Source organism: Chiloscyllium plagiosum, chromosome 32 (genome assembly GCF_004010195.1).
Source record: "Chiloscyllium plagiosum isolate BGI_BamShark_2017 chromosome 32, ASM401019v2, whole genome shotgun sequence".
Classification (NCBI taxonomy): domain Eukaryota; kingdom Metazoa; phylum Chordata; class Chondrichthyes; order Orectolobiformes; family Hemiscylliidae; genus Chiloscyllium; species Chiloscyllium plagiosum.
In genome coordinates, this window is record NC_057741.1 from 3,981,141 (window position 1) to 4,000,546 (window position 19,406).

A 19,406-nucleotide genomic window follows, 5' to 3' on the forward strand; every position below is an offset into this window, starting at 1 on the left:
CATGATCTCAGGACTCCGGAACTCAATTCCTCTACCAATAAAAGCCAGTACGCCATATGCCTTCCTCACCGCACTATTTACCTGGGTGGCAACTTTCAGAGATCTGTGTACATGGACACCAAGATCCCTCTGTTCATCCACACTACCAAGTATCCGACCATTAGCCCAGTACCCCATCTTTTTGTTATTCTTCCCAAAGTGAATCACCTCACACTTAGCTACATTGAATTCCATTTGCCACCTTTCTGCCCAGCTCTGCAGCTTTTCTATATCCTGCTGTAACCTGCCACATGCTTCCTCACTGTCAACAACTCCTCCGGCTTTCGTATCATCCGCAAACTTGCTCACCTAACCTTCTAACCCCTCTTCCAGGTCATTTATAAAAATGACAAACAGCAGTGGTCCCAAAACAGATCCTTGCGGAACACTGCTAGTAACTGCACTCCAAGATGAACCTTTACCATCAACTACTACCCTCTGTCTTCTTCCAGCCAGCCAATTCCTAATCCAAACCTCCTACTCACCCTCAATGCCATACCTCCGTATTTTTTGCAGTAGCCTACCATGGGGAACCTTATCAAACGCCTTACTAAAATCCATATACACCACATCACGTAGAAAATGCTGAACACTGAGTAGTGAAAGTGTTAATCCCATCTTCATTTCCAAGAATGGGTCTTTTCCAATGGCAAAAGAAAAGGGTGGGGCAGAAACCCCACAAGTTTCTGCTTAGAAGTTGCTGACAGTGCTCTGAAAATGAGCATTATAGAAACTGCAACTTTCAGCAACACAGTCTTCCTCAATCACACCTGCAGAGTGCAGCCATAGACTGGGGGCAGGAAATGCATAAACAGGAGAAAAACTGGTGACATCACCTTTATAATAAATCTGCAGCCTGGTTTATATCTATGCTTACTAAAGTAAATGATGGGAGAGCTGTGATTGAATAATATGGTTTCCAAGATGTTCCGCCTGGCAATTGGCAAACTGTCAAGTGAAAATGCAGCATTGTAAAAGTAAAAAAAGATGTCTTCACATAAATTATCCACTAAATAAAATGTTATTTTGCATTGTACAAAGGTTGTCAATGAAAGGCTAGTCCTATGTGAAATCCTGAACTCTTCCCACTACTGTCTTAATTCTTTACAGAACAACTTTGCCATTTTTTGGCTGTCATCAAAGGCACCAATGGATTCTATACAGCAGAGCCATCATGGAGAATGCCAGTTTAACAGTTTGATTACCTTTTAAAATTCTAATGAATTCCATACTGGAGGGCCTGTTTAGAAAGCTATCATGGAGAACGTGAGCTTCCTTAACTTGAACAGGTGTTAACAAATAAGTGAGCATCTCAACAAGTTCAAAGTTTTGTTTTAAGGCTTTTGGGTTCTATTTTGAAGTGGATTTTACGTGAGTAAATTAGAGATGGTGAGAGAGGTGAAGTATAGTGAAATAGGATGAAGGGTGGTGAAAGTAGTAGGGTGGGTGAGGGAGGCCTTGTTTGATGAGGAGGTCAAAAGAGTAAGGAGAATAAAGTAGGGATGAAGGAGACAAAGGGTCAAGGGATAAGGAGGATTTCATTAACCTAGTTTTCTAATCAACTTGTTCAGAGACACTATTACACAACTATTGTGTTCAGTTTTGGTCAACTTGCTGGAGGAAGGATGTTATTAAATTGGAAACAGTGCAGAAGAAATTTACAAGGATGTTGCGAGGATTCAAGGGACTAAGTTATAGGGGGAGGGGTTGAACAAGCGAGGGCTTTTTTCTTTAGAGCAGAGGAAACTGAGGGGAATGGAGAGCATCATGAGAAGCATGGATAGGGTGAATGTACTCAGTCGTTTTTGCAGTGTTGGGGAATCGAGGACTGGAGGGTATCAGTTTAAGGTAAGAGGGGAAAGAATAAATAGGAACCTGAGGGGCATCTTTTTTACACAAAGGGTGGTATGCATATGGAATAAGCTGCCAGTGGAAGTTGTTGAAGTGTGCACATTAACAACATTTAAAAGGCATTTGGACAAATACATTGATAGGAAAGATTTAGAAGGATATGGGCCAAATGAAGAGAAATGGGGTTAACAGGGATGGACATTTTGGTCAGCATGGAGCAGTTTGGGCCAAAGGGCCTGTCTCCATGCTGCAGGACTCTATGACTATGACCTTTGGAGCATGTGGACTTGAACCCGGGCATCCAGGCCAGGGTTAGGAGCATTGCCACTGTGTCACAAGAGGGCCCATTTTATGAGGAGGGCTTTACAATAATCTGAACTGCACAATGTCTCTGTTAATGGAGGTGGCTCTTCTGACGTGGCCACCTTGGCATCAGCCTGTCTCTGTCACAGAGGTGGGCTCTCAACTCTAGGCTGTTCCATTCTCCAGCAGATAAAAACTCTACCTGTCCACTCTGCTTGGATGGAGTCAGCATCATGAGCTGCAGAAACATCTTGGGTGCTGATTCACTCTTCCATGATGAAAATCCAGCCCTCAGCCTTGAGGTATCACCTGCAAAACCACTTCATTGCCAGGGTCATAACTATTTAATGGTGGATAAGAGCCATGAAACAGTACACAAGAATGGAATGTATCATAATTATATAATGCACAAGTGGCACAATAAATTAAATCACCACACTGACGCTGGCAAAGGGGTAACATTAATAAACTAAGTTTTAGTTGATGATACCTTTGTAAAGGGCATGAGAAAACATTTGGAACATAAACCTAAGAAGGAAAGCTAACTAAATTGCTTCAAAGGAATATAACTTAATAAAGAATCTATAAATAATACCTCACTATTGCTGGGTGATTCAGCAATAACGAATAATACCCATTGAGATGATGGCCTTATAGAGGTTTATAAAATCATGAGGGGCATGGATAGGATAAATAGACAAAGTCTTTTCCCTGAGGCAGGGGAGTCCAGAACTAGAGGGCATAGGTTTAGGGTGAGAGGGGAAAGATACAAAAGAGACTCAAGGGGCAACTTTTTCACACAGAGGGTGGTACGTGTATGGAATGAGCTGCCAGAGGAAGTGGTGAAGGCGAGTACAATTGCAATATTTAAAAGGCATCTGGATGGGTATATGAGTGGGAAGGGTTTGGAGGGATGTGGGCGGGATGGTGGCAGGTGGGACTAGATTGGGTTGGGATATCTGGTCGGCATGGACAGGTTGGACTGAAAGGTATGTTTACATGCTGTACATCTATATGACTCTATGAGTGGGCACAAGTATGATTTATGTCAGTTGCATTGACTTCCCAATTGTTGTAGTCAAATTACAGTGGCACATCTTCAATGGGACAGAGGAAGTTTCGGAGCTTTGTCATTGGTCCCTTTCCTCCACCAGAGTTGAACAGCAACATACTAAATCTCACTTCAAATTCCAATTGACTGTTAGAGCAGTGTTGCCAGAAAGAAAATAATAAGCAAAAAAAATTTCAGGTTAATAATTAACAATGGTACAGCACATTAACAATGATATCACAATGCCTAGCATACCACAGCTCCCAACATCCTTCTTCTGATCTACATGCCGCCCCTATGCAACATCATTTAAACACACAATGTTAGTTTTCATATCTACACTGATAACAGCCAGCTCTACCGCATCACCGTCTCTCTTAAAACCTCAAGTTTGCAAAATTTGCAGATTCCTCATCTGGCATCCTGTATTGAATGAGCAGAAATTTCCTCCAAATAAATATTGGGAAGATTAAAACCTTTGGTTAAAGCTCCAAACTCTAGCAATCAATTCTATCTCTTTCCCTGGCACATCACCCAACTTTGACTAAGCTCATCCCTGCTGAAAACCTCATTCCTGCTTTTACTACCCCTAGCCCTGACTGCTTTAATACACTCCTGCTTGGTTTTTTACTCTCCATACACTTAAGGTCATCCAAATGCTGCCACCCATATTTTAACTCACAACAAGTTCCATTCAACTGTTATGTCTATGCTCACTGACCTTTGATGGCTCCTGGTTAAGAAATATCTTGATTTTAAAATTTTCATCCACTTTCAAAATCCTTCATGACTTGGTCTCTCCCTGTCACTGTAATCTGCTCCAGTTCCACAACCCTGTGGGATGTCAGAACTCATGTAATGTTGGCCTCATGCTCCAATAATGGTGGCCACAGCTTCACTTGCAGTGCTAAATCTTCCTCCCAAAGCCCCTCTACCTCACTAGCTTGCTTTCTCCTTTAATACGCAGTTTAACACCCATCTTATTGACCAAGCTTTTGATCATTGAACCAAATATGATTTTGTGTCATTTTATTGTTTTATGTAGCATTTGGGTATGTCGTAGGACATCAACTGGTCTTCATAGTTATTATTGTATACTGCCTTTTCAATATTGAATAATTTCAAATCCTACAATCCCATTTTTACATCTGTTTGAGGTGATTCACAATCCTCTAAACATGAAGTTCCCTGAAAAAATTTTGTCTTTAGGATCCTTCCAATATCTGAATTTATACACGAGACAACAATTGTGCTACGGAACACTTTTCCAATTGTTCCTGCCATTTTTAAAATGACCTAAGAGTAAATTGTTTTAAAAATATCATGATGAAATGTGGCTTTGTGCAACATGAATTCCAGAACTGAACTAAGGAGATCTGTGATGTCCTGTCATCAGCCTACTTGATGTCAGTGCCACGGCCAGTCACTTTTGCTTATCTCCTGGCAGTCAGTTGCCAAGGGTCTGAGACCAGATCATCAGTCTACTCTTTCCTGGATTATGACATGGAGTGACCTAAAAGAGGGGATGGAGAAAGAATATAACATAACTTCAAAAAAAATTAACGCTCACCGATGATGTCACGCTGTGTGGACACTTTACCAATTCATTTTTCTTGTTTTTAAGCTAGAAAAAAGATAATGAAAAGGCTTTAACATCCTAATGAAAGCCCAATGACATGAATAGGTATAGTTACAGTGTTAATAGTTTATTATATTTTTAAATAGTAAATTTTTGTCACCCCAATGTAATATGTAATTCTATTATCTCCAAGATCCTGCTGGGAATGTGTGAGAACATAACTCAAGTTGAATACAAAAATAATGAAACTGCAATTTATGAAAATTGAAATAGCATCACTAAGAAAAAGGCAAAGAAAAAATCTATCTATGCCTGAAGTTAGAAAAATTCTCTGTAAAACCTAACCTCAAACTCACAAACGTAAATAAAATGCATACCTGAATAAATAAGCTATTTATCAAACCTATGCCCCTATGTTTTCGGAAACATAAATCAGACTTGGAAGTATCTAAAGTGCAAAACACCTGTCATGCTGAGTTTTCAAATAATTATTTGTTAACCGTACAATTTGTTGAAATTACAGACAGGGAAATCCATCAGCTACAAATAGAGGAGATCAGGAAAATCCACCAATTGAAAACTACCAACTAACACATTATGTTATATAATGCCACACCATTATGTTATAGCAATATAAGTAATCCTCCCCTTCTGAAGCCATATTCATTGAACATAGGAACTTAACAAATTGTGCAATCCATTTCAGTTTTAGTGACACTATGTACATCCAAGCAGCTGGTGCAGGCCTAGCTTTCACTGACATTTTTGCCAGTTTCCATGAGGATTTTGTGTTTGCTGACTGTGTTCTAACTTCCCATGCATAATTCTGATATGTAAATGATACATTCATGATCTTTGTGTCTGCGGCCATGTGTGATGAATCATTTAATTAACTCTGTTCCACACTTATTCACTTTTGTGATAAATTATCTAACATACTCTTTTTCAACTATCCTAGTTGGCAAATCTGTTCACTGATAGCTGCAAAAGGCCTAACTTTACCAGTCAATATACACACTGGAATTCTTTTAGATCTATGAGAAGGAAGATTGGGATGACAGAATCCTGGGTGGGAGGGTTAGCTACGAGGCCAACATAGATATTATTCAGTCTGATTTGAACAAGCTGAGTAAATGTGCAAATGCATGGCAGATGCAGTATAATGTAGATAAATGCTCGGATATTCACTTTCGTAGCAACAACAAGAAGGCAGATTATTATCTGAATGGTTATAAATTGAGAGACGGGAATGTGCAAAGAGACTTTGATATTCTCATACACCAGACGTTAAAGGTAAGCATGCAGGTGCAGTAGATGGTAAAGGCAAATGGTATGTTGGCCTTCATAGTGAGAGTATTGAAGTACGGGAGCACGGATGTCTTGCTGCAATTATACAGGGCCTTGGTGTGACCACAACTGCTACATTTGATCAAAGAACATAGAACAGTACAGCACAATACAGGCCTTTTGGCCATCTATGTTGTACCAATCTTTTACCCTACTCTAAGATCAAACTAACTTACATACCCTTCATTTTACTATCATCCATATGCCTATGCAAGAGTTACTTAAATGTCCTTAATGTATCTGACTCTACTACCACCACTGGCAGTGCATTCCACACACCCACCACTCTCTGTGTAAAGAACCGATCTCTGACATCTCCCCTAAACTTTCCCCCAATCACCTTAAAATTATGCCCCCTTGTTTTAGCCATTTCTACCCTTATGAAAAAGTCTCTGACGATTCACTCTATCTATGCCTCTCATCATCTTGTACACCTCTATCAAGTCATCTCTCATCCTTCTTCAGTCCAATGAGAAACTCCCTCAACCTTTCTTCATAAGACATGCCCTCCAGACCAGGCAGCATCCTGGTAGATCTCCTCTGCACCCTCTCTAAACCTTCCACATCCTTCCTATAATGAGGCGACCAGAACTGAACACTATATTCCAAGTGTGGTCTAACCAGGGATCTATAGAGCGGCTCTTAAACTTAATCCTCCTGTTAATGAAAGCCAACACATTATGGAGACTTTAACATCCCCAGCATTGACTGGAAATGCTACAACTCTAGTACATTGGATGGATCAGTTCTTGTCCAATGTGTACAGGAAGGTTTTCTGACGCAGTGTGTCAAAGGGCCAAGAGGGGAGGCCACATTGGATCTGGTGCTTGGTAATGAACCAGGCCAGGTGTTTGATTTAGTTGTAGGTGAGCACTTTGGAGAGAGTGACCATAATTCAGTTACATTTAGTTAAGCGCTGGAAAGCGATAGGTACATGTCACAGGTCAAGAGTTATCAATGGGGCAAGGGCAATTATAATGTGATTAGGCAAGAATTAGGATGCATAGAATGGGGTAGCAAAATGCAGGCGATACAGACAATGGAAATGTGGAGCTGGTTTAAGGAACAGATATTGCATGTCCTTGATAGGTATGTCCCTGTCAGGCAGGGAGGAAGTGATAAGGTAAGGGAACTGTGGTTTACTACAGAAATTGCATCTCTTGTTAAGAAGAAGGAGGCTTATGTGTTGATGAGGCAAGCTGGTTCAGATGAGGTGATGAAGAGGTACAGATCAGCGAGGAAGCATTTAAAGAGACAGTTAAGAAGAGCAAAGAGAGGACATGAGCAGTCTTTAGCCAATAGAATAAAGGAGAACCCTAAAGCTTTCTATAGGAATGTGAGGAATAAAAGGATGATTAGGGTAGGAATAGGACCAGTCAAAGACAGAAGTAGGAAGTTGAGTGTGGACCGGTGGAGGTCGGAGAGGTGCTAAACAAACATTTCTCATCGGTTTTTCACTCAGGAAAAGGAGAAAATTGTAGAGGAGAAGAATGAGGTGCGAGATATTAGACTAGAAAGGATTGAGGTTAGTTACGAACAGGTGTTATCAATTCTAGAAGGAGTGAAAGTAGACAAGTCCCCTGGGCCAGATGGGATTTATCTGCAGATTCTCTGGGAAGCTAGGGAGGAGATAGCAGAGCCCTTGGCTTTGATATTTGAGTCATCATTGTCTACAGGTTTAGTACCAGAGGACTGGAGGATTGCAAATGTTGTGCCCTTGTTCAAGAAAGGCAGTACAGATGACCCAGGTAATTATAGACTGGTGAGCCTTACTTCTATTGTAGGAAAGGTTTTGGAAAGGATTGTAAGAGATAAGATTTATAATCATCCAGCAAGCAACAATTTGATTTCGGATAGTCAACATGGTTTCATCAAGGGCAGGGCGTGTCTCACAAACCTAATTGAGTTTTTTGAGAAGGTGACGAAGCATGTAGATGAGGGTAGGACAGTTGACGTGGTGCACATGGACTTCAGTAAAGCCTTTGATAAGGTTCCACATGTAGGCTGTTGGAGAAAATGCAGAGGCATGGAATTGAGGGTGATTTAGCAGTTTGGATTAGAAACTGGCTTTCTGAAAGAAGGCAGCGAGTGGTAGTTGATGGAAAATATTCAGCCTGGAGTACGGTTACTAGTGGTGTGCCACAAGGATCTGTTTTGGGACCACTGCTGTATGTACATAGATCCCTGAAAGTTGCCACCCAGGTGGATACTGCTGTGAAGAAGGCATATGGTGTGTTAGGTTTCATTCGTAAAGGGATTGAGTTCCAGAGCCGCAATATCATGCTGCAACTATACAAAATGCAGGTGCGGCCACACTTGGAATATTGTGTATAGCTCTGGTCCCCATATTTCGGGAAGGATGTGGAAGCATTGGAAAAGGTGCAGAGGAGATTTACCAGGATGTTGCCTCGTCTGGATGGAAAGTCTAATGAGGAAAGGCTGAGAGACTTGGGTCTGTTCTTATTGGAAAGAAGAAGGCTAAGAGGGGATTTGATAGAGACATACAAGATGATCAGAGGATTAGATAGACTAGACAATGAAAGTCTTTTTCCTAGGATGATGACGTCAGCTTGTACGAGAGGGCATAACTACAAATCAAGGGGTGATAGACTTAAGATAGATGTCAAAGGCAGGTTGTTTATGCAGAGAGTGGTAAGGGCGTGGAGTGCCGTACCTGCTAATGTAGTCAACTCAGCCACATTAGGGAGATTTAAACAATCCTTATATAAGTACATGGATGATTTTGGGATAGTGTAGGGGGAAGAGCTGAGAATAGTTCACAGGTCGGCGCAACATCGAGGGCCGAAGGGCCTGTTCTGCACTGTATTGTTCTATGTTCTACACCATATGCCTTCGTAACAACCCTATCAACTTGGGTGGCAACTTTGAGGGATCTATGGACATGCACACTAATATCTGTTCTTCTACACTACCAAGAATCCTACCTTTAACCCTGTAATCTGCAATCAGATTCAACCTTCCAAAATGAATCACTTCACACTTTTCCAGATTGAACTCCATCTGCCACTCCTCAGTCCAGTCCTGTATCCTAGCAATGTCCTGTTGCAACCTACAACAGCCCTTCTACACTATCCACCACTCCACCAACCGTTATATCATCAGAAAACTTAAAAACCCACCCTTCCACTTCTTCATCCAAGTCATTTAGAAAAATCACAAAGAGCAGAGGTCCCAGAACAGTTCCCTGCAGAGCACCACTGGTCACTGAGCTCCAGGCTGAATACTTTCCATCTACCTTCACCCTCTGTCTTCTATGGGCCAACCAATTCTGTATCCAGACAGCCAAATTTCCCTGAATGAGCCTACTGTGGGGAACCTTATCAAACGCCTTGCTAAAATCCATGTACACCACATTCATTGCTCTACCTTCATCAATGTGTTTTGTCACATCCTCAAAGATTTAATAAGGCTTGTGAGGCATGATCTGCCCCTCAGAAAGCCATGCTGACTATCTCTAATCAAACCATGGCTTTCCAAGTATCATAAATGCTCTCAGACTTAAGACTGATTGGTCTGTAATTCCCAAGATTATCTCTATTCCCTTTTTTGGACAAGGGAATAACATTGCCAACCTCCAATCATCTGGCACTCCTCTAGTGGACAGTGAGGATGCAAAGATCATCGCCAAAGACACAGCAATCTCTTCTCTCATTTCCTGTAGTAACCTTGGTTATATCCTGTCTGGCCCAGGGAACTTATCTATCCTCAAATTTTCAAACTTTTCAGCATATCCTCCTTCTTAACATCAACATGTTTGGGCATATCAGCCTGTTTCGCGCTGTCCACACAAACATTCAGTGGTGAATACTGAAGCAAAGTATTCACGAAGAACTTCCACTACCTCATCCAACTCCAGTGACAAATTCCCTCCATTATCCCTGATCAGCTCTATTCTCACTCTGGCCATCCTTTGTTCCTCACATAAGTGTAGAATGCCTTAGGGTTTTCCTTAATCCTACCCATTAAAGCTTTCTCATGCTCCTATTTAGCTCTCTCTCCATTCTTCAGATCCTACCTGTTGAAGCTTTCTCATGTCCCTATCTAGCTCTCCTGTCCATTCTTCAGATCCTTCCTGGCTACCTTAGAATCCTTTAGAGCCCTGTCTGATCCTAGCCTTCTCAACCTTAAGAAGCTTCCTTCCTCCTCTTGACTAGATGTTCCACACCTCTTGTCACCAAGGTTCCTTCACCCTACCATCCCTTCCTTGCATCAGTGGGACAAACCAAACCAGCACTATCAGCAAGCGCTCCCTAAACAACCTCCACACTTCTGTTGTGCAATTCCCTGAGAACATCTGTTCCCAATTTAGGTGCCCCAGTTCCTGCCTAATAGTATTGTAATTCCCCCTCCCCCAATTAAATACTTTACAATACCGTCTGCTCCTATCCCTCTCTATGATAGTAAAATTCAGGGATTTGTAATCACTACCACCAAAATGCTCTCCCACCTGGCCTAGTTCGTTGCCAAGCACCAAATCCAATATTGCCTCCCCTCTAGTTGGCCTATCTACATACTGAGTCAGGAATCCTTCCTGGACACATTTTACAAAAAATTGCTTCATCCAAATTATTTAAACTAAGGAGATTCCAGTCAATATTAGCGAAGTTAAAGTCACCCACGACAATAACCCTGTTACTTCTGTACGTTTCCAAAATCTGCCTCCCAATCTGCTCTTCTGTGTCTCTGTTTCTACTGGGGTGCCTGTAGAAAACTCCCAAAAAAGTGACTGCTCCTGTCCTGATTCTGACTCTGTAGACAAACCCTCCTCGATGACCTCCCTTTCTGCAGCTGTGATACTATCCCTGATTAGCAATGATACTCCCCGCCCCCCCTTTTACCTCCCCCTTTTCTTTTCGAAACATCCAACAACCACTCCTGCCCCTGTGATTTCTGAGTCTCTGCAATGGCCACAACACCATAGTTCCAAGCACTGATCCATGCTCTAAGTTCATCACCTTTATTCCTGATACTTCATGTATTAAAATAGGCACATTTCAACCCATCACACTGATTGAAACTGCCCTATCAACTGTCTATCCTTCCTCATAGAACCTCTGCAAGCTGTGTCTGGCTGTTCACTTGCTACGTCAACCTCAGATCTATTGCCCCAGTTCCCATCCTTCTGCCAAACTAGTTTAAACCCTCCCAACGAGCTTTAGGAAACCTCCTGCCCAGGATATTAGTGCCCCTCCATTTTAGGCCCAATCCGTCCTTCTTGTACAGGCCCCACCTTCCCTAGAAGATATCCCAATGATCCACATATCTAAAGCCTTCCCTTCTACATCAGCCCTGCAGGCAGGTGTTAATCTGTACTCGTTTTCTGTCCCTAGTACCAATTATGTGATTATTAGTCTGTCTGTCCAGCCTTTTAGCTTTCAACCTAACTCTCTATATTCCCTTTTCAGATCCTCATCCCTTTTCCTAGCTATGTCATTGGTACCAATATGTACCACGATATCTGGCTGCTCTGCCTCCCCCTTAGCAATCCTGTAGACCCGATCAGAAACATCCCTGACCCTGGCATCCAGGAGGCAACATACCATCTGGGAGTCTCAGTTGCAACCACAGAATCTCCAGCCTGTTCCTCTCACCATTGAATCTCCTGTCAATATTGTGTGCAGTTTTGGACTCCTTATCTGAGGAAGGATGTTCTTGCTCTCAAGTTAGGGCAGTGAATGTTTATGAAATGTTTCCTGGGGTGGGGGAGCTGATGTATAAGTAGAGGTTGAATTAAATAGGTTTATACTCACTGGAGTTTAGAAGAATGGGGGGGACAGGTGATTGAGTTGGCTAATCAGCCATGATCATAATGAATGGTGGACCAGACTCGAATGGCCGAATGGCATATTCCTGCTCCTATTTACTATGTTTCTGTTTATCAGCAATATTGTAAAAACAGCCCCAGCTATTTGCCCACTTGTAAGTTTGGCACAGAACTAGAGCATATCAAAGCTATTATTCATAGTACATTACACAAATTCTCAAATGAGCCAAAGATTGACACTTTCTGTCCTGAAATATACTTTGATAACATGGAAGGACAAGTATCTCAAGAAGCTGAACAACAAGTTAAGCAGGCTGTTTCATACTGCTACAATGCAATGGAGCCATGAATGGTATTGACACTAACAGTCCAAAAACACATCCTACTTACCTCAAAATTAAGCAAAGTTACACTGAAATTTCGGTTGGCTGATTATATTTCAATGAAATCTTTATTTGTATTGATTTTTGGACTAAGCAAGCCAGCAATCTATGACTAGTAATATTTATGGAACTGACAATTCCAAAACTTGCTGGATGGCAACACTAAATTCATTCTAGCAAAAGGGGAGGAGCTTATTATAGATGTCACAGAGGGTTGTGGAACTGGAGGAGATTACAGAGACAGAAAGAGCTCAAGCCATGGAGGAATTTGAAAATGGATGAGAATGTCAAAATCAAGGCATTGCTTGACCAGGAGGCAACACATCAACTCAGAACAGTTTGGGGTCACTGAAGAATTGTTCAAAAGATACAGTTGAGTTGGCGACAGAGATAGAATCCACATGACACAGTGTTGCTGTTAGCTGTCCTGTTGAAAAGGCAACTGAACTACACTGAGTCTGTCTAATTGGGGACTCAGTGAAAAGTCAAGAGCAGGGGATTGGCTGCCTGTTGTTAAAAGTCAGGAAGAAATTGTCAGGAAATTGGATAAATGTTTACAACAGGGCTCATGAAACGTGTTGGAGGTTGTGAAGCTCAGCAAAAGCTGTGTACCACTAATAGTTCAGTATAGCTGAGAGTTGGAAGTTGTAAGGCCCTTGGGCATTATCTCTCATTGCAATTGGCTTAGTTTGAAGCACAGGGGAGAAAACAGAGGTAGTTTTAGCTTGGTGAAACTAGCTGTCAGTGAAGAGCTGGAGTTATGCTTCTGAATGAGCAGTGTAATGCAGCTTTGGCATTCAGGAGAGAGCAAATCCATGAAAAGATGGGAATCAACCGAAATAGAAACAACCATTGAGGCAATGATAGAATGGTCCTTGAGAAGGATTTTCAAGGCCAGATCAACTGAAATGAGGAATTGTGATGCCTTGTGAAGTTTAATGAGATTTGATGATCTACTCTGTAATTAACATCTGGGAATGGGTGGGGAGGCGCAATTGCTGAGAAATCTATGGGAACTATCTTGATCACATTTGATATTTGCTGAAAATGTGTTGCTGGAAAAGCACAGCAGGTCAGGCAGCATCCAAGGAGCAGGAGAATTTATTGTGCACTGTTTGGTGTTTGATCACAGTCTAATACTCACATCTACCATGTTAATTTTGGGTGTTAGTAATAAGTTGTACATGTATTGTAGATTGTATTACTATTCGAATGTTGCTTAGAAATGTTTCTTCTTTTCTGTTCTTCTGGCTTTATTCTCATAGTAGGTCCCCTGGATCTCATACTTTGTCTACTTTAAAAATGGAGGTATCTGGTCCCTAGCCAGATTGTAGCATAAACTTTGACAGTCTGGTTCAGGATCATTACAGAATCAAATAGTGCATTCCTCTGATTATTGTAATAGGCTGTTTGCAAGTATATTTGACCAGCTTCTGCTTGCAAAATGTCTACTGTTAGATCTGATTCCACAATTGGGCAGTACCCGTTGACCAATCATAAGTGTGTTAATAGCTCCACGAGCAACCAATTTAAGATATACAGTCAAGTCATAACATGTCTCATTTATACTTATTAGAAATTCCATTCATTCATACACGAACTTGTTCTCTGCAAACAAAAGGGATGTATTCAAGACTGAAGACTTTTTTGAGTTAACCAGGATGTGGAGAGCCTATAAGTACCCTTTACTTTCAGTACAGCAATATCCTGACCAATGAGTCCTGGCATGCCAACCAATCAGAACCCTTCCCTCCTATAGTTTTTAACTTTTGAAATTTGACATTCTTGCATGTATCCTGACAAGTGAAGAACAAAAAGCTCAGACCAATTTTGTCTCTCTTTTCAGCAATATTCAAACATTTAAAGCTTTGCTGTCCACCACTAAAATCCATAATTTAGAGATCATCCAGGTATGCAAAGATAATCTTAATTTGAAACCATCTTCTTGAAAGCTCTCTCCACTGCCCACACCTCTAAGAAGTGTAAAAAGTTCAGGGACATGTTTTGCTTTGAAGATTGAGACCTGAAACCTGAGACCATCTGAAGTGCAACTACCTCTGCTGTTACCCTCCCCTTCCCAAGTCAGTCAGGCCAAATGCTTTCCACTGCAATAAACCTGAACTCACCTCATTCACTAGATTTTTGTCCCATCTTTAGCTTTTCTCTCACTGAGCCCCATATGGCCCAACACTGCTCCCTTGGCTATATTCTGACCAAACTGTTGACACATAACTTCCTTTCCTGAGCCATGTAATGTTATAATGGCTCCAGTCCTCAGATGCTGTCCCCCAGCACCCTCAAATCTGTCATCACCCTTACCTGAAAATAACCACCCTTAACCTCACTATCCTTGCAAATTACTGCCTGATCTTAAATTTCCCTTTCCTTTCCAAAGCCATTGAACAGTTTGTCAACTCCCAAATCTGTGCCTATTGTTCTCATTATTCCGTTTTTGAATTAGATTAAATGCTTTGTGACATAACTGTGATAAACTAATTCTCATCATCCTTTTTGACTTATCAACAGCTACTGCAAGTTAACCATACCATCCTCCTGCAATGCCTGTCCGGCGTCATTCAGCTGGATAGAAATAGCCTAGCTCGTTATATTCTTATCAATTGAATGAGGTTCAATGCTACTGCCTTGTTAGCCCTGGATTTTTTTAAGTATCTATCCATGGCCCCCTTTCATTAAGTTAAAAATCGCACAACACCAGGTTATAGTCCAACACGTTTAATTGGAAGCATTAGCTTTCGGAGTGCCACTCCTTCATCAGGTGGTTGAAGGAGCAGTGCTTTGAAAGCTAGTGCTTCCAATTAAATCTGTTGGACTATAACCTGGTGTTGTGCAATTTTTAACTTTGTACACCCCAGTCCAACACCGGCATCTCCAAATTATGACCCCTTTTATGAAGTATCCACACACTACTCCTCTGAAAAAATACATCATGTTCCAGAGTTCTGACAGGATTCCACCACTGTTTCTGGGAACTACTGCACAAGAAGAATACTGCTTGTCTGGGAACCATCATTATTTGCACAATACTTGTTTCCAACTTAATATTTGGAAAACTTAAACTAATATCTTTGGTTGTCACAGTCAACATTTTTTTTTCTGTCCATCATTTACATCTCTAGCAATTATCTCAAGCTGAACTGGCCTGCTCATGACCTTGGAGTGGTAGTAAGCCCAAGGTGAACTTCTAACATGGTGGCACAGTGGTTAGCACTGCTGCCTCACAGTGCCAGAGACCCGGGTTCAATTCCCACCTCAGGCGACTGATTGTATGGAGTTTGCACATTTTCCCCATGTCTGTGCGGGTTTCCTCCGGGTACTCTGGTTTCCTCCCGCAGGTCAGGTGAATTGGCTATGCTAAATTGCCTGTAGTGTTAGGTGAAGGGGTAAATGTATTGGTGGGTCGGTGTGGACTTGTTGGGTCGAAGGGCCTGTTTCCACACTGTGAGTAATCTAATCTAATAACCTATTTTCTACTATATCATCAAGATTTCCTATTTGTGTCATCATTTGACTTTAACATATCTTCACCCCGTTGACTGCTAAAACTCTCATCCATACTTTTGTTACCTTTAGGTTTGGCTATTCCAATGTTCTCCTGACAACCTTCCATCTTCCACCTTACATAAACCTCTGTCTGTCCAAATTTTGAATAAAAGCAAAATACTGCAGATGTTGGAAATCTTAAAGAAACACCGAGAATGCTGGAGAAACTCAGTAGATCTAGTAGCATCTATGGGACAGAAACAGAGTTAACATTTCAAATCTGATGTGACTTTTCTGAAAGGTGTTGGAAAACGATTTTTTCAATATTTTTAACAGAGCCAGAGGAGGAGCAAGGGGGCAGAGGGTGTAGGGGGCCTGATGGTGTAGGGGCCCAGTGCAAAAGACAAAGAGATTGAATGTTTTGAAGGAGGCGGTAGATGTAGATCATAGGACTAAAGGGATCAAAGGGTATACATCGAAAGCATGAATAGAGAACAGAGTAAGATGATCAGCCATGACTATATTGAATGGCAGAACAGACTTGCAGGGCCAACTCGTCTACTCCTGTTCCTATTGTTTATGTTTCTATGACTGTTAATGGCAATCAAAGAACAAAAGAGATGCAAAATAAAGGTAAATTAAGGTGTGAAAGGGAGAAAAATACCAACTCTGTTTCTCTCTCTACAGATGCTACCAGACCTGTTGAGTTTCTTCAGCATCCTCTCGCATTATTACATCCAAATCTGTGCTGCCTATATCTTAACTGGCACCAAATCTAATTTATCCATCACCCCTGCGTTTGGAGATCTAAACCGAATCCTGGTCAAGTAACATCTCAGTTTTAAAATACTCATGGTGGATTTCAAATCTCTTGATGGCTTCAAACTTCTTTATTTCTGTTACCTCCTCCAGTTCTACCAGACATTGAAATTTCTGCACTCCTCTATTTTTGTTCTGTTCTGTTAACATCCCGATTTTAATCTCTCTACCAATGGCTACACGCCTTCAGCCACAATGGCCCTGGACATTGGAATTCTCTCCGTAAATTCTGCTTTAGTCGAAATCTCTTCCCTTGTTAAAAATATTCCTCTTTGACCAAATTTTTGATCATTTGTTTTGATATCTTCTTCTGTGGCTTGATTTTTTTTTTAAAATTCTTGATATTCTACAGGTTATGTGCCTTGAGATGTTCTTACATTTCTTACATTGAGATGTTCTTACATTTCTTACATTAAATGTGGTATATAAGTGTAAGTTGTTGGGGTTTTCCATTTATGACACCTTTCAGCAGCCACTGAAACATTGTACGGAAGTGAGGACTGCAGATGCTGAAGATCAGAATCGAAAAGTGATGCTGGTAAAGCATAGCTGGTCAGGCAGCTTCTGAGGAGCAGAAGAATCAACATTTCAGGCATAAGGACGTCATCAAAATTCTTCTGCTCCTCGGATGCTGCCCAGCCTGCTGTGCATTTCCAGCGCCACACTTTTCGACACTGAGACATTGTGCACTTTTTTATTCTAACAAAATTAGCCTTGATTTTTCAAGAAACAGCAGGAACCTTTTCAAGAAGCAGCAGGTATTGAAAGGCTTTGAAAATTACTCTGACCACAAAAGTATTAAAATTCATGAAAGAGCAAGATTTGACAGAAGTGTCCAGCATTCAAGGCAGTAAATGATTTCATTAATGATCTCTACACATTAGTGGAGAAAAGCAACTATGGTGACTTCAGGTCAGAATTCATAAGAGACCGAATATCTGTAGGAATTATTGATGAATCTCTGTCAGAGTTACCACAGCCCAAAACAGTCCTGACTGTAGAGAAAGCCACTCAAATAGTGAGTAAAGCAAAAATCTGAAAGCAACACAGATTAATCCACAGACGGGAAGATCAGCGTTGGCCCAGGGGAACAGCAGAATTCATTGAAATCTCAAGGCCCAAACCCCAAAAACAAAACCATGGATCAGTACATGGAATAATGATGGTGCACCATTACAGAGACTTGAATATCACAGGGGCAGCAATAGCTGTTAGATGTTCTAGGATTTAGATGTTTCAAAAGGAATAGGGAGGGAGGTAAAAGAGATGGGGAAGTGGCATTCGTAAGGTGAAGGGAGAACAGCCAGAAGTTGTGGTACACATTGGTACCAATGACATGGCTAGGAAAAGAGATGAGGACCTGAAAAATGAATATAGGGAGTGAGGTTGGAAGCTAAAAGGCAGAACAAATTGAGTAGTAACCTCAAGATTGCTACCGGTGCCATGGGCTAATGAGGCTAGGAACAGAGAGCGAGTGCAGATGAACATGTGGCTGCACAGCTGGTGTAGTAGGGAGGGCTTCAGATATGTGGATCATTGGGATACCTTCTGGGGAAGGTGGAACCTGTACGAGAAGGATGGGTTACACGGGAACTGGAGGGGCACCAATATCCTGGGCAGGACATTTGCTAGAGCTCTTCTAAACTAGATTGGCACAATATAGGGAACTGGAGCTACAAATCAGAGGATTGAGTAGCCAGTGAACAACCAGATACAGCATGTGAGGAGAGTCAGACAATTGATAGGGCAAAGTTTCAGTCAGTGTGATGGGTTGAAGTGTGACTATTTTAACACAAGACGTATTAGGAATAAGTGTGATGAACTTAGAGCAGGGATCAATACTTGGAACTATGATGTTGTGACCATTACGGAGACTTGGATATCACAGGAGCAGGAATAGTTGCTGGATGTTCCAGGGTTCACATGTTTCGAAAAGAAAAGAGGTGTAGGCAAAAGAGGTGGGGTAGTGTCATTGTTAATCTGGGATGGTATCACAGCTGCAGAAAAGGAAGTTGTCGAGGAGGGTTTGTCTATTGAGTCAGTATGGGTGAAAGTCAGAAACAGGAAAGGAGCAGTCACTGTATTAGGGGTTTTCTACAGACACCCCCAATAGCAACATAGACACGAAGGAACAGATTGGGAGGAAGATTTTGGAAAGGTGCAGAATTAAAAGAGTTGTTGTCATGGGTGACTTTAACTTCACTAATATTGATTGGAACCTCCTTAGTTCAAATAGTTTGGATGGAGCAGTTTTTGTCAGGTGTGTCCAGAAAGGATTCCTGACTCAGTATGTAGACAGGTTGACTAGAGGGGAGGCCATATTGGATTTGGTGCTTGGCGACGATCCAGGCCAGATGTGAGATCTCTCAGTGGGACAGCATTTTGGTGATAATGATCACAAATCCCTGACCTTTACAATAGTCATGGAGAGGGATAGGAGCAGATGGTATGGGAAAGCATTTAGATTTTTTTTAGATTAGATTACATTACAGTGTGGAAACAGGCCCTTCGGCACCACCGTGCAGCCCACCAATATTTAATTAGGGGAGGGAGAATTACAATGCAGTTAGACAAGAACTGGGGCACCTAAATTGGGAACAGATATTTTCAGGAAAATGCAGAACAGAAGTGTGGAGGTTGTTTAGGGAGCACTTGCAGATAGTGCTGGATAGGTTGCCCCACTGAGGCAAAGAAGGGATGGTAGGGTGAAGGAACCTTGGTGACAAGAGATTTGGAACTTCAAGTCAA

At 41.6% G+C, this 19,406-nt stretch overlaps 1 protein-coding gene across 1 annotated transcript in view; it reads right to left on the reverse strand.

Annotated features, from left to right (window-relative positions):
- Positions 1–19,406, reverse strand: part of LOC122539329 (short transient receptor potential channel 3-like) — a 163,734-nt gene that overhangs the window by 75,255 nt on the left and 69,073 nt on the right. Inside the window, exon 4 of the mRNA XM_043674045.1 lies at positions 4,815–4,868. Within this exon, the coding sequence (XP_043529980.1) occupies positions 4,815–4,868 (54 nt within the window). The remainder of the gene's footprint in view (positions 1–4,814; positions 4,869–19,406) is intronic.